The sequence below is a fragment of the Eptesicus fuscus genome, chromosome 2 (assembly GCF_027574615.1).
Source record: "Eptesicus fuscus isolate TK198812 chromosome 2, DD_ASM_mEF_20220401, whole genome shotgun sequence".
In the NCBI taxonomy this organism is placed as follows: Eukaryota; Metazoa; Chordata; class Mammalia; order Chiroptera; family Vespertilionidae; genus Eptesicus; species Eptesicus fuscus.
This window is the reverse complement of record NC_072474.1, coordinates 93,258,435-93,273,908: the sequence shown is the minus strand read 5'-3', so window position 1 is coordinate 93,273,908 and position 15,474 is coordinate 93,258,435. Positions and strand designations below refer to the sequence as shown.

At 39.8% G+C, this 15,474-nt stretch overlaps 1 protein-coding gene across 3 annotated transcripts in view; it reads left to right on the top strand.

The window, feature by feature from the left end:
• Window positions 1-7,525, top strand: part of UBE2K (ubiquitin conjugating enzyme E2 K) — a 60,258-nt gene extending 52,733 nt beyond the window's left edge. For all 3 annotated transcript variants that reach the window (XM_054729429.1, XM_008140232.3, XM_054729440.1), the window contains 3 exons: window positions 443-542; window positions 4,690-4,818; window positions 5,131-7,525. In XM_054729429.1, coding sequence (XP_054585404.1) covers window positions 443-542; window positions 4,690-4,818; window positions 5,131-5,205 — 304 coding nt within the window. In that variant the 3' untranslated portion in view covers window positions 5,206-7,525. The remainder of the gene's footprint in view (window positions 1-442; window positions 543-4,689; window positions 4,819-5,130) is intronic.
• Window positions 7,526-15,474: the final 7,949 nt, after the last annotated feature.

The window sequence follows — 15,474 nt, the reverse complement described above, 5'->3', positions numbered from 1 at the left end:
CGTCAGCCCATGGACTGAAGGGTCCCAAGTTCGATTTTGTCAAGGGCACCTACCTCAGTTGCAGGCTTCTCCCTGGCCAGGCCCTGTTCAGGGCGTGTGCAGGGCACGTGTTTCTCTCACATCGATATATCTATCTTTCCCTTTCTCTTCCACTCTCTAAAAACAATGGAAAAATATCCTCAGGTGAGTATTAAAACCAAAAAGAAATAGAAAGACTCAGTCATTGTAAAGAAGAAAAAAATACGCTAAACAAATATGTAATTATAAATTCTATGACTTAATTATATAATTAAGATAAAGCCTGGGTTACTTTTCACTCCAGTAGTTTTGTTTTTTTTTGGTTTTTTTTCCCCAGTAGTTATGTTTTATTCAGAAAACATCTACTTTGCTTTTGTCATGTGAAGCATTCCTTAACTTGATCTTTTCCTATTTTTAATTTTAGGGCAGCAGCAATGACTCTCCGCACGGTATTATTGTCATTGCAAGCACTATTGGCAGCTGCAGAACCAGATGATCCACAGGATGCAGTAGTAGCAAATCAGGTATGATAGCTGCTTCTTTTGAAGACACATATATATTTACCTTTTAGTCTCTACCTTAGTGGTTTTCATTATTAACATATGAGCATACTTTTATCAAACCTAAATTTGGAAATGGTTTCCTTTCTTGCAATAAGGTTATTTTGTCAGATATAATAGTGAAAAGATAATTTCTTGATTTTTAACATATTAGCTTAACACATTAAGCGCCCTGTCAGTCACCAGTGACTGACACAATACTTCCCGTCTAGAAGACAAAACAGACTGGGGCGCTTAACGTGTTAATTGGGTATATGGTAGATTTTTTTAACATATTATAAAAATTTTCAAATAAATAATGTTAAAAGAATTAGAGTGAACATCCATATACCTACCTAACCTATATTCTATGATTAACATTTGCCTACATGTACTTTATCATGTGTGTATCCATTGATCTGTCCCTCCATTAAGTGATGATCCCTTCTTAATGATAATTTTAACCAACTTCTGTGGCACTGAAGTGGCATGGTAAAGTTTACCAAAGTGACCTTATAATTGCCAAATGGAATAAATATTTTTTAGTTTTGATCTTCAAGAAAGAGGACATTAGCCGACACGGGTTTGGCTCAGTGGATAGAGCGTCGGCCTGCGGACTCAAGGGTCCCAGGTTCGATTCCGGTCAAGGGCATGTACCTTGGTTGCGGGCACATCCCCAGTAGGGAGTGTGCAAGAGGCAGCTGATCGATGTTTCTCTCCCATCGATGTTTCTAACTCTCTATCCCTCTCTCTTCCTCTCTGTAAAAAATCAATAAAATATATTTTTTTAAAAAAGTTTAACATTAAGAAAGAGGACATCAAATTATAGTCAGACTGTTTTTGTAAGTAATATTTTATTGGAATACAGCCACACCTATTTGATTACTTTCCAGCTACAAGTGGTAGAGTTGAATAGTTGTGACAAAGACAGTATGGTTTGAAAGCCTGAAATAATTATTATCTGGTCTTTTAAGAAAGTTTGCCACCGTCTATCTAAACCATTAGGATTGATTTTTCACACAGAAATGTTTTCTTCACTTGATTTCTGAAATAACAGTTCTCTTCTCTTTTATCTTCATAGTTGTAGTTGTTCCTTCTTAGTTCCCACAATTATTTCTCTTCTTTCTCTTCCCTTTTAAATACAGTTTCTTGGTTCTGATATATACACTCACTTGGATGATCATATCCACACTGATTTACCATCTGTATATTGATAAAATGTTCAGGCTAGACCTTTCTCCTGAGCCCAAGAACCAATTTGAAACTGGATAGCTCTCTCTGAATGTTCCATGAATACCTCAGCATAGCATTCCCAAAACTGAATGCAGAATCTTAAATCCTGCAAACTCGTCTATCTTTCTATGATACCATCATCAATTTAGTTAAATATCCAAGTCACAGTTTTGGAATTCTTCTCTAGGTATTTTTTTTCTCATGTTGATTCTCTTCCCAGTATCTGTCTGTCATCATACTTCTCTGATTGCTGCAGTACAGATTTTTTAAATTTTCTCATTTCTAATGCTATGATAGAACTAACTCCCCTTCCTCAGCCTCTCCCTTCCCCCATGTTCTACATTGATACCAGTTAGCCTTATAAAGTACAAATCTTATTTTACTTTACTACTAAAAACCTATTAGCTCTATCACCTACTTGGTAAGTCTCAATTCTATTTTTTCTTAAGATTTTTTTTTAATGATTTCAGAGAGGAAGGAAGAGGGAGAGAGAGAAACATCAGTGATGAGAGAGAATCATTAATTGGCTGCCTCCTGCACGCCCCCCACTGGGGATCGAGCCCGCAACCCGGGCATGTGCCCTTTACTGGAATCAAACCCAGGACCTTTCAGTTAACAGGCCCGCGTTCTGTCCACTGAGCCAAACCGTCCAGGGCAGTAAGTCTCAATTCTTGAGCTTGCAGAGTTCCTCCATGATTTGAGCTATCTACATACCCAGCTTAATTCCCTAAATTCTTATTGTTCCTCAACTTCATGCTTTTTCAAGATGCATTTCTACATGTCATTTTACCCAATCTGCCATGTTTCCTCTGCCTTAGGAAATTTTTTGTTTGTTTGTTAATTCTTACCCGAGGATATTTTTCCACTAGAGGCCCAGTGCATGATTGAATCATGCACGTGTAGGGTCTCCTACACGCTTTCGCTTTCGATCGCGGGGGAGCTGGGTGCCTGTCTGCTGGTGCACCAGGCCTTTCAGAATCCTCTGGCTCGGCGGAGGCTTCTGAAAGGCCTGGTGCCAGAGCAGACAGGCACCCAGCTCCCACGCTTTTGATGGTCCGCGGCAGGACGTGAGCTCGCTGCCCCAGAGGCCCCTTCTGTGCCGCAGCACAGCCATGGCGCATATGCTGAGCTCGCGCCGCTGCTGGTGACGCGCCCAATCGGCTACCCTGGCCACCCCGAGTCCCGCCCCCTGTGCCTCCCGCTGGCCCAATCGTGGGCGTAGCCGAGTGATGGTAATTTACATATTACCATTTTATTATGTAGGATTGACTTTTAGAGAAGGTGGGTTGGAGGGGGCGGGACACAGAGAGAGAAACATTGCTGTGAGAGAGAGACAGACACATTGGATTGGTTGCCTCCAGAACTGCCTGACTAGGGCCGGGGATCGAGCCTGTAACTGACGTAAGTGCCCTTGATCAGAGTCGAACCCAGGACCCTTTAGTCCTCACCCGAGGATTAGAGAGGAAGAAAGGGAGAGAAACATTGATATGAGAGAGAAGCATTGATCACTTGCCTCCTGTATGCACCCCAACCAGGAATAGAACTCATGCCTTTTTTTTTGGTGTAAAGGACGACTCTGCAACCAACTGAGCCACACCAGCCAGGGCTACCTGATGAAACTTTTCCTCGTAGCAAGCTCCTCTCTTCTCTTGAAAAGTTGTTCACTCCTTGTTTTATGTATATTCTTGTTAGAATATTCTGTTTGTCTCTGTGTGCTTAGTGTTTTACATGTTATATATATGTATGTGCTATCTATTCATTTTTGGTACTTAGAAGCATAGCCTGAGTCCCAGCTTTGGTTTCCTATTTAGTGGTGAGGTGGACTCAAAGATTTCTTCTAGCTCCTAAAGCCAATAATTTGACTTGTTAAGAATTAATATTAGAAAACATATTTATCATTTTAAATATAACAAAATCTCGGTGTTAAAATATTAAAGATGTATAAAATACTTCTGAAAGAAAGTGAATTCCACAGTTATTTTAAATGTATACTTTGCTTTATTAAATAATGGAATATTTGAGAATAAATTTATCTCTTTTCAATCCATATGGGAAGTTTTATCCTTTACAAGTGTTGTATGGTAAGTTCATAATCATCTCAAAACGTGATATAAGTTAGGCTTTGCACATGTGTTTTTCTTTTTTTAAAATCTTTATTGTTGATATATGGGGTTTTCTTAGATCGCAATACACTGATACAGCTCTAGCAAAACAGTAAAGTCCAGTTGTATATTCTAGCTGAGCTGTGGTTAATTAATGTCCACGTTATTTTAGAAATTAGTAATTTTTAAAAAAAATATTTTATTGATTTTTTAAAGAGAGGAAGGGAAAGGGATAGTTAGAAATATCGATGAGAGAGAAACATGGATCAGCTGCCTCCTGCACACTCCCTACTGGGTATGTGCCCGCAACCAAGGTACATGCCCTTGACCGGAACCGAACCTGGGACCCTTGAGTCCACAGGCCAATGCTGTATCCACTGAGCCAAACTGTTTAGGGCGTGAAACTAGTAATTTTTTTTAAACTAGTAATTCTATTTAGTTGTATAATTTTGCCCTACAGTATTTAGAACTACACAGTATTTAGAACCATCTCTAATTAGAAACAATCTCTCTAACACCTCACTTGACTTAGTATTAGTTTTCTACTACTTACTTTTGTTGAAATTGGAGATCAGAGTTGATAAATGTTATTTGTCTTTGTTTTTCTTTCATCTGTAGAACTTATGAATTCTAGCTTATGTTATAATAATGTTACAGTTTGTTTGCAGTAGAGAGTGAATCAATAACATTTAAAACCTACATTAGTTTTATTTAGAAAAAGCAGGTTATTAGGCAGTTATAACTTAGCTAGTTATAACTCTATTGTCATGTCAATCCATTTTTTTTTTCTCATGTAGTACAAGCAAAATCCTGAAATGTTCAAACAGACAGCTCGACTCTGGGCACATGTGTATGCTGGAGCACCAGTTTCTAGTCCAGAATACACCAAAAAAATAGAAAACCTATGTGCTATGGGCTTTGATAGGGTAAGTAACATAAAGGCATGCTGATTTTGATATATTCATTGATTTTGAATGATTGCGGCAAATTCTTGGCTGACAGAATTGCTTCAAAAATACTCTAAATTTAGTTTTGATATATGAACTTTTTGTTTTTAAAAATCAGTGATTTTTCTTTTCCTTTTACTCATTTGTTTTAGAAGCTTTTTTATGCACAAGTGCAATGCAACATAAAGATAAACAAAAACAAGGTGTGGTTTCTAAATATAAAGACAGGGAGTGATTTAAGATATTTCCTTGAGATTTGATTCTTTTTTGTCCCCCTTTTTATTTCTACAGAATGCTGTAATAGTGGCCTTGTCTTCAAAATCATGGGATGTAGAGACTGCAACAGAATTGCTTCTGAGTAACTGAGGCATAATGAGAGAGCTGCTGATATAGTCAAGCTTGCCCCTTCTTGAGGAGCCTCAACATCTGTTATTTTTAGGATTCTGCATAGATTTCTTTTAAACTGGCATTCTTGCCTAATGATGTTATCTAGGCACCATTGGAGACTGAAAAAAAACATCCCTGCTCTGTAAATAAAGCTAATTAAACGTCTGTGTAAATTTAAAAAGGGGAAATACTTTAATTTTTTTTCTTAATAGTGTAAAAATTCTTTGAGCTAAGCGAAACCATGGAAAAAACATGCTACTTTAGTATTTAGCAATGTACCAGAATAGCAAGAGTTTGCTTCAGGGTTTTGTTGAATAATTAAGGTAATATTTTGAGTGTGTCAGGACCATTCAAATTGTTGGTGTTGCATCACAGCTACCTTAACTGTTTTTAACATGGATCCTCTGTGCCTGTGAATTTACTTGCATGCTTGTACTTGACTTCTTAAGATGGGTAGCTGAAAAGACCACCATTTTAAGCATTTGAGAATTCTTAAACTTGAGATTTATCTAGAATGAAGATGGTGACCTCTTCAGAGCCTTTTTTGTCCTGGTCAGCAGACTGGGCCACTATATTTATTTTTCCTCTCTTACCACACACAGCTAATACCCTAATAGTAAGTTCTCTGGGAAATGTGCTGAAGGACAGTATCCCTTGCTTCATTTTTTTTAGGTTGTCCATATGGAATGTTATGTCACAGTTCTTTACTCTTAAAAACGTTCCTATGTTAAGTAATAATGTAAAGATGGAGCTGCCAATTTTGTTTCTCTTGCAAAATCAGTAAATACTTGATGTTGCAGTATTCCCAAGATTTAATAATAAAAGAACCCAACTTAGTTTTTCAAGTGAATTTGACATCTATTTTTAAGCTAATGAAGTTTTTCTTTGAGAACTCGAAAAGATGAAATAAACCAACTGCAGTTTTTTAGCCTAATTTTGGCTTTATAGAGATTGCTTTATCAGATACTTTAAAAGTCACTCTTGCTTGCATTTCCCCCTATTTACCCATGAAAGCTGTGTTGGTGTTTAATTGTACATACTTCAGATGCACATAGGAATAGAAATGTGTTATAAATCTAGCTTTCTTTATGATGTTTCTGATAATACGAAAATTGAAAACTTTACCTTCTCTTGTACATATAGTCAGACTTTCTGTGTATTAAACTTACATTTCATTCTAAATTCTAAAGTTTGAAAATTTTTAGTTTTGCAAGTTCAAACACTAATGTGACCATTTTATGAAGGTTGAAATGGATTTATGCAGGCAGTTCTATGCATAGAAACACAGTTCTTACTAAATTTTCAGGACAGTGCAAATAATAAAAATGTAATGGAATTGGAATTAATTAAAGCAAGGCTGTATATTGAAAGTCCTATTATAAAAGGTTTGCTTTCTTCAAGTGTTATTTATCCTAAATTATAATTGTTAAGTGTTTGAAAAATAATTTTAAACCATAAATTCAGCATAATTTCATTGACGTCTCAATAATCTTAGAAGCAATAAAAGAACCATTGTTAAATATATTGTAACGTTAAAGATGTGAAGGTTCTTCCAAAAACTTGTAAGGTTTTCCTAATCAATAGTAAACTCTAGTAGTAGATATTATTGCATACTAAACACAAGTTGCTATGTTTTTTTTCCTTATATGTTTGCTTAAGCATAAATTTCTTTATACAATCACCTCCTTTAATTGTTGTAGTTTAGTTTCTTTCTAAAGATGCCAAAGGAAACAAGATTTTTCTTTATTTATTTTAAATAACTAATACCTTGTACTTTTCTTTATATTTTGAAGTAAGGTTGGAATTATGTGAAAATGTGGACAGTTTTGTTGCATTGTTGGTTAGAATTTTTTTTAAGTGTAGGGCAGCTTGGTAATATATTTGGATTATTTTAAATATCAAACATCTACCCAGTTTACTATTTGCCTATATTTTCAGGGTATATTTAATTGTCCTGTGGTTAGACAAAGGAGAGAGCTCAGAGGTTACTAAATGTCAAGCATTACTTAGCTCTGGGAGGCAGCTATACCTTGCCTTTGGTTTTTATGCACATTAGCCCATAGGGTATCTATTCATCTAACTATAATTCAACATCCCAGTGCCCAGGAAATTGAAAAGTAAAATATTTGGTTTGAGAGGTTTTCCATAATGGATTTTTTCATTTCAAAATTTATTTACCTCATTTTCATTTAATGTGATAATTCTCCTTTCTGGAACACTGTCATCCTATTTTGTTTTTTCATATTTCTCTAAGTGGATTTATTTTCCTAAACAAAGAAATTAAAAGCAATTTCTTTTTTCCTCTTGTCTTTTATATATGTTTAGAAAAAGGACACTAAAAGTACAGGTCTAGGTAAAAGGTACCCTGGTAAAAATTATATTTATAATTCAGTTTTTTGTGATTTTCCAGTTTTTTTAAAGGCCTCAAAATTAATGGTTAAAAAATAAAATTAGTGATGTCCTGTTTACAGCAGGCAGATTTGCTAGAAGTCAACTGATACTCCAGCAGGCTTTTATTGTAATCAAATCTATTCTGTGAGTATGTGCCTGACTTTTAAAACAACAAATAATTGTATAATATTTCAGTACAGATTACTGAAAGAATGGATAGCTATTTGTGACCCAAATAAGTATATAGTAAGTAGTTTATAAACATTTGAAGAACTTGTACTAAATTAGATGCTCTGAGTTAGCTCCCACAAATGTTTGGAATTGTGACTATGGTTTACTTAAACACAACACATTCAATTTTATAAATATGTTTGGATTCTGAGTATTTTGCTTTTAAGAAGAATAATCTAGGAAATGAAAGTAAGACTGATGGGGGGGGTGTTTTTCACATTTGTGGTTGTTGGTGACGCTTAAAACTATGCAAACTAATTTTTTTAAGTATCCAAGAGAATTGGCAGTTCGGTGGATATTGCTTACTTTTGCACTACAGAAAGTAGCATATCATGTTACTGTTTAGGCTGCTTAATAAGTTTATCAATGTGAAAGTAGATCTTGGCTATAAGTTTACACCTGATTTGAGCTTTTAAAACTCAGCAATAGGAGTAAGAAAACGTTTCCACAAGCTTGTAGCAACAGAGGAAGAAAGCATTTTGTTGTTTTAAGGGTTTCAGATAAATTGGGGCCGGGAAGAGTTGGAGCCAGGCATACTGGTACATCGATGGAAACAATGTTTGGATGTGAAAAAGGAAGCCGTCTGTTTACAGTGAACTTGATTTCATGGACTTTTACAAAAGGATGTATTCGCAACACTTTTTCTAGTTCAAGAAATTTCAATTCCAGGGTACAAACCATTGATTTAAGAATTTTGCATTTCTATTCTTTTAGTACCAGTTTAAAATAATGCTTAATACCAGCTCTTTGCTATCACTAGGGAAGAAGGCAACTTGAAGTATTTACTGATAAATAGCCTTTTCCCCAAATGTGACTTTTCTGCAGTGTCTACATATTTATGTCACATGTTCTATTTGCACTGCTGCAACATGGATCAAAAACCTTGTGGCACAGGGGTAGGGGAATGTCAGTATCTCTCTTGTCCTGTTCTCTTACCGCTTTATTGGACCGATCTACCCTCATAAACCTGTGATCCTCACCTAAATGTAAGTTGAGAATGTGTCACCTTTTGCTTGGTTATTTTAACCATGCTGCTATATATATAATCAGGTGTGACACAAGTTTATCCGTTTGGTTCTAGCGGGTGGGTGGATATAAATCATTGCACTGTGCTGTTAACCAATCCTTGTGTGCTTGCTGTTACCTACTTTTTACAGGCATCATAATAAAAGCTAGACTATTTCTTTTGGGGGGAAAGAGACTTATTTAATGTAATTTAAAGACTTTTCCAATAGAAAACGAAATACTATTGAAAATAATATCTATTTTTTAGCTTTCAGCAATTGATGGTGCTTTGTTGTGGTGTCTGCTGGAAGTCTACTGCCATTGTAGGGATTCTCATTCACCTCACTAAGAAAGAACCGTGCTTGTTAGCTTCTCCAGATCTCTATTCTAAACCATCTGTTAGTGATGATAAACCTGTAGGAGGGTCTATCCTAAGCCGTTAACTTCCTGTATGGGGAAAGTGGGTGGGTTACCAGAAAGACCATGAAGCAGGGCGGGCTGTGGGGGGGAGGGTTGGGTATTTGTCTTGAGAATTAAAACTACGAAACACTTTTGTACACAACTGATTTTTTAAAAAAATAAACACATTTTTAAAGATGTTGAATTTTTTTTCCCCCCTTACTGGGAATTCTTAAAAATAAATGCATGCATGTTTTTCCCTGAAAATGGTTTATATCTTCTTTCTGGGTATTCATCTATGGACAGGCGGTTAAGCCTCCACATTACTTTAAACAAAAAGAAGCAGGTAGCAGTTTCTCCTAGACAAGTTTCAAAATGATGAGCATATGATGATAGATGCAACAAATTATATTGGGTCTGAATTTTAAAATGAGTTGAAGTTGTTTCATTCTAATTAAAATTATTTATTTGAAAATAGACATTATTTAACTAGGTTCTAATTTAAAAATTAGCGTAATCCAGAGTGAGTATTGAAAGTAATTTTATTCTGTTTTCATAGTGCACACAAATCTTTCTGGAAAGATTATTACCATAGAAAGGACTCTGAATTGTTTCAGAAAGTCCTGGGTCACTATTCTTGGGTTACCCTGCCTCCATTAGTAATGATAATTAAAAGAGCTCATATTGATTAGGATTTGTACTAATTATTTTACATAGCAAACTGATTATTACTTTGTATCTCTAGGGCATTCATAACGAGCTTTCAGCATTCATGAGTTTCTCTGACCTGGAAATGGAATTGCTCCTGAATGGAATACCAATATGAAGTGCTCTTTTCATGGAGCAAGCTGGATCTTTTCATATTAAAAATCAAGGATAACAAATGGAATTCAAGTGAGCTCTCATGCCAATCCCCAGCAAAGAATGGTCCGATTTAAAGGGTAGTAAACACTTGGTACATGTTTTGATTCAATCATCAAAGTTTTAAAGTTTTTCAGTGAATAACATGAATTCTCTAATAAAGCTTTTAGGAGTATGTCCTATTTATGTATGCATGTAATGTTCATTTCATTAGTATTTGCATTATGTTGATAGATGAATGAACTGTCCTAACCAATATTGAGGAACAGGGCTAATGAGAGTCCACTGGTATCTTCTAACCATATTTATAGAATTTTAAGGAAAAGGGGGCCTTTCTTTTCCCCCTAGTTTTTTAAAATCCTTTAAAAAATAAATCAATTTAATGAGTTGGATATCCAGAGTCACAGGTTATTTTTGATAGAAGTCCCATAATACTACTATTTATCTGTGAAAACCCAGTGCAGGTGGGAGTGAGGTCTTCAAGAAAAGTACCCAAATCAGTTTTCATGGTGTCAGTTGAGCAGAGTGTTTTGGTGAAGCAGTGCCAGCTGTATTTAGGGCTCCATGACTTCCGCTCAAGTGTAAAATGCACTAAACATTTTTATTCTGTTTATGGAATAATGGAATACATAGCAGTGTTCTTGGTTTAGGGGACCCATAGGAAATTCAATGGCAACATCTAATTGGCCCTAAAAATTACCTTATTCCATTACAGATACTTTAGTTATAATTGCATAATGGTGTACCTCTGTGGAAGGAGAGGTGTAGGTCCTCCGAGGTTAACCTTGTAAGATGTCATGACATAGAGGGAAAGTCCAAAGGCAAATTTTTTGGTAAGAAAACAAACTCAGGATAACCATCTGCTGAGGTGATTATTAGTATGGTTCATTATTTTTTCATTTAAAAATTACATTTAAATTTTTATAATGAGTAATGGAAGAGTTCATTGTGGAAAACCTATGATTCTCATTCTACCTTTAATACTAAGCCATAGAACAGTTTTTAAATGTCTGATTTTTGTTTTTAGGCTATCCCTCTTTAGGTAACTCTAGGCTTCTTTTCTAAGAGTCGTTATATTTCTGTACCATCAATTATACCTGGTATCTCTTGATTCTCTAATGTTATCCCTAGCCTTTATCTTCACTTACTAATGGGATGTAGGTTGAGGGAGGGCCGTTGAATGCACAAAAGGACTGAGAAGTAGAATCCTGGGGCAGGGTGTATATAAGTAAAGGGCATCTGCTCACTGAAGCAGAAGCTTTGAACTGAGGTAGAGATAAGGAAAAAGTATAATGGAACAAGGAGGCTGATATGTAGATTCGAGTAGCAATTAAAAGATGAAGAGGTGGAAAGATTATGTCTAAAGTGATCATTGGTATGGTTGGATTTAAAGTCCTCAACAGCTGTTTTTGGTCCCACATCCCACATCCCTGAAGGGGAGGCAGGCGCACTCCTTGTTACTTACCCAGCCTGCCCCATGGACCATCATTGTAAGTAACATCTTGTCCCTTGCTTCCTGACATTCCTGGCAAAATGTTTCTCTACCCAGTCACCTCATACCTGCATAACAGAATTTACCTGGAGAAAACAGTTGTGCGGACTTCTCACTGTTGACTAGTAACCACTATTTTCAACTGGGCCGTTAGCACTTAACTTTAATCTCCATTGCCCTGATCATACTCTTCCATTCTGTGAGGTGACAGTTGCACAACTCACTTGCCTTGAATCTCTGACAGCTAATCCCTTACAGCTAACCAATTAATTTCTTGTATAAGAGAAGCAAGGCGTACATCTCATCAAGTGTATCGACAGAATTTATGCTTCTTACCAGTAGCTGCCCCCTCTGACCCTAGTCACGCTTCAGGCCTTATCCCTTTCTTCTCTCCCTTGCTCCCCGTAGCTAGACACACTGGCCTCTAGCATTAGTCAGATGCACCAGGCTTCTCAGCCTCAGCGCTTCGAGTAGCCGTTCTCTGCCTGGAACGCTCTTCTCCCAGATCCTCACATGTCCTGCTTAATCATTTTATTCATGCTGCTGTTCAAATGATCATTCTAACTGCAACAGCTTTGGCCTCCAGTTATCCTCCTCATAGAACATCAATGATGAGAATCTGATCGGCTGCCTCCTGCACGCCCCCTACTGGGGATCGAGCCTCCACACGGAGCATGGGCCCTGACCAGGAATCAAACCTGGACCTCAAACACAGCCACACCAGCAGGGCTTAACCTGCTTTTTAATTTTGTCCAACATAGGGTTGGGACTTTTTTTTTTTTGCGGGGGGGGGGCGTGTCTTATTAATTTTATCTCCAATGCCCAGAACATTGACTGGAACATTAAAAAAATAGTTCAGTAATCAGTAAATGCTTGTAGGGTAAATGAGTGAATGAAAAGAGTGGTAAATAAAGTAGAGGACGTCTCAATGGGAAAAAACAACACCCAAAGGCAGGTAGAAAATAGAAGCAAAGGTGTGAGATGCCCCGCATGGGGCACCTCTCAACCAACTGAACCACGCCGACCAGGGCAGATTCTAGTGACTTCGATACAAAAAAGTTCAAACACAGAAACTCATGGAATAACAAAATTGAAATAAGTTCAGTTTCTCGTCACTTTGAATCTAGGGCCTTCTGTCCAAAGCTTAGAATGTAGAAAGCTAGAAAAAAAAGTGGTTCCTGCCCTCAAAGAAAAAATATAATCCACAAAGTCAGAGCTTTTCTCGGACCCATCAGAGAACCTAATGGACAAATCTAAAGAAAGGTCCCTCAGACTCGGGAGTTTATGCCTATCCACAGGTGCTTTATCGGCTCCAGGGAGCCGGCCTAGGTGCAGGTGGAGCCCAGAGATAAGCGGGAAGGAAACCACGCCCTGCCCAACCCTCCTCCTAAGGAACACGCTGCCGGAGGGAAAGCGACCCTTCCAGAGCAGAGGTGAAGGTCCGGTGGGCTGGGGATAGGAAGGGGCAGAAGCCCATCCCGCAGCCAAAGGCTCCTCTGCTGGAAGCCCACCCGGGAGGTTTGCTGCCGGGCTAAGTGCTTTCTCTTCCGGACTGTAGATGGACAGCACCTTGCTGTGTCCTGACGGCCTTTCCTCTGTGTGCAGTGGAGAGTGCACAAGTGAGTTCTCCGGCGTCTTGTCTCATAAGAATATGAACCCTGTTGGGTCACTGCCCGCCTCTTGTGGCCTCATTTAACCTTAAGTACCTCCCAAAAGCCGTATCTCCACGTGCAGCCCCACGGGGCTCCGGGTTTCAGCATATGGATATGAGGGCGTCTGGTTAACTTTTCACCCCTCTGTCCAGGTCTGCTGAAACCCCACCCTTAGTCTCTGCTCGATTCCCTCTGCCTCCTGCCCTCACCAAGCCCAGCAGCTAATCCAGGTGACCCTCGTTTCCCCGAGTGCTGCCTACAACTCCTGGTACTAATTTATGAGAAGTCAGCTAGCTAATTCGAGAAGAAAAGAAGTTTATTAACAGGTGTTGAGCCCTAGCTAGTTTGACTCGTTGGATAGGGCCGTGGTCGGCAAACTGCGGCTCATGAGCCACATGCGGCTCTTTGGCCATTTGAGTGTGGCTCTTCCACAAAATACCACGGCCTGGGCGAGTCTACTTTGAAGAAGTTTAAGTTTAAACATTTGGCTCTCAAAAGAAATTTCAATCGTTGTACTGTTGATATTTGGCTCTGTTGACTAATGAGTTTGCCAACCACTGGGATAGAGCACCAGCCTGCGGACGGGAGGGTCCCAGGTTGGATTCCGGTCAAGGGCACATGCCTGGGTTGTGGGCTCAATCCCCAGTAGGAGGTGTGCAGGAGGCAGCCAATCATTGATTCTCATCATTGATGTTTCTATCTCTCTCCCTCTCTCTCTTCTCTGAAATCAATAAAAAATTAAAAATAGGGCCTGGCTGTATTGGCTCAGTGGATAGAGCATCGGCCTGCGGACTGAAGGGTCCCAGATTCAATTCTTGTCAGGCCATGTGCCTGGGTTCCAGCCTCGATCCCCAGGAGAGGGCGTGCTGAAGGCAGATAATCAATGATTCTCATTGATGTTTCTCTCCCTCTTTGAAATCAATAAAAACTATATTTAAAAAAATTAAAAACAGGTGTTAAGTAGCTCAAACCCTCTGGGAAATGGTGGATGTTATAGTGTCAGAAATAGTATCACAGAATTGGCCTCCCCTGCCGGTGCCTGGGGCACCCAGCCAGCCTGCAGCACCTGTGCCACCCACGGCGGGATGTGGGCTCCACTGCCCAGCATTCCCAGGGTGGTGAGGTCCCCATTCTGCGTGTCCTAATCCACATCTCAAAGGGCGGGTGTTTGGTTGACAGCTCTCAGGTGCCGGCTGGGACAGCTCCGAGGGAGGTTAGGAAGGTGTGTTCTCAGCTTTTACAGAGGGAGCTGGCTCTGCCTCACGAGGTGGCCGTTGTGAGGTGGCTCCCCAAACACGAAAGGGCGTTCAGTATACTGACTGTCCAGAAAAGGGTAACTTTCCCTATAGACATGGCCTCTGGGCTGAAGTGTACGGAAATGTGAGGAAGTGGGACGGGACCTGGCTCAAGAAAGAGAATTAACCCAAGTGGGGAGGCCGGCCCAGAGCCTGAAAACACACAACCAACAGGAGCCCACGTCTCAGTCTCCGCAGGTGCTGCCCGAGGACGTGGTGGTGGGAGCTGGGGCTTCAGTGTGCTGCACCGGTGGCAACCGCTGTGGGCGGGCCGGCCCTTACTGTGGGCCCAGCATTGCGTGGGGCTTTCCATACTTACCGCATTCCACCCTCACGGCCACCTGTGACCGGTTAGTATTTAACAGGCGAGGGAGTGCCCTCCGTGGTCCTGGGTCTGTCTCTGGCTCAGCGGTATTCGGAGGGAATAGACCCAGGGACGCCCCTCTCCCAGCCTCCGGCCACTCTCCTGCTTCTGACCCCGTCACCACCTGCAGAACCACCTCCGAGACCAGCCTACAACCAGTGTTTTTCTACCTTAACTCCTCATTGCCGAACAACCATGAGCTCCCAGATTTGTCAGAACTGTTCCACCCAGGTGGAGGCTGCGGTCAACCACCGGGCCAGGCCTGCATCTGCAGGCCTCCCACACCTACCTCTACGTGGGCTTCTATTCCACACCCGCTTCTCCCTGGGCTTCTATTCCACACCTACCTCTCTCTGGGCTTCTATTTTGACGATGTGGCTCTTGAGGGCCTGGCCACTTCTTCCAAGAGTTGCTGGAGGAGAAGCTCGAGGGCGCTGAGCGTCTCTTAAAGATGCAAAACCAGCCCAGTGGCCTCACCCTCTTCCAGGACGTGCTGAAGCCTCCCCAGAGGAGTGGGCCAAACTCAGGGCACCAGGGAAGCCGCCATGGCCTTGGAGA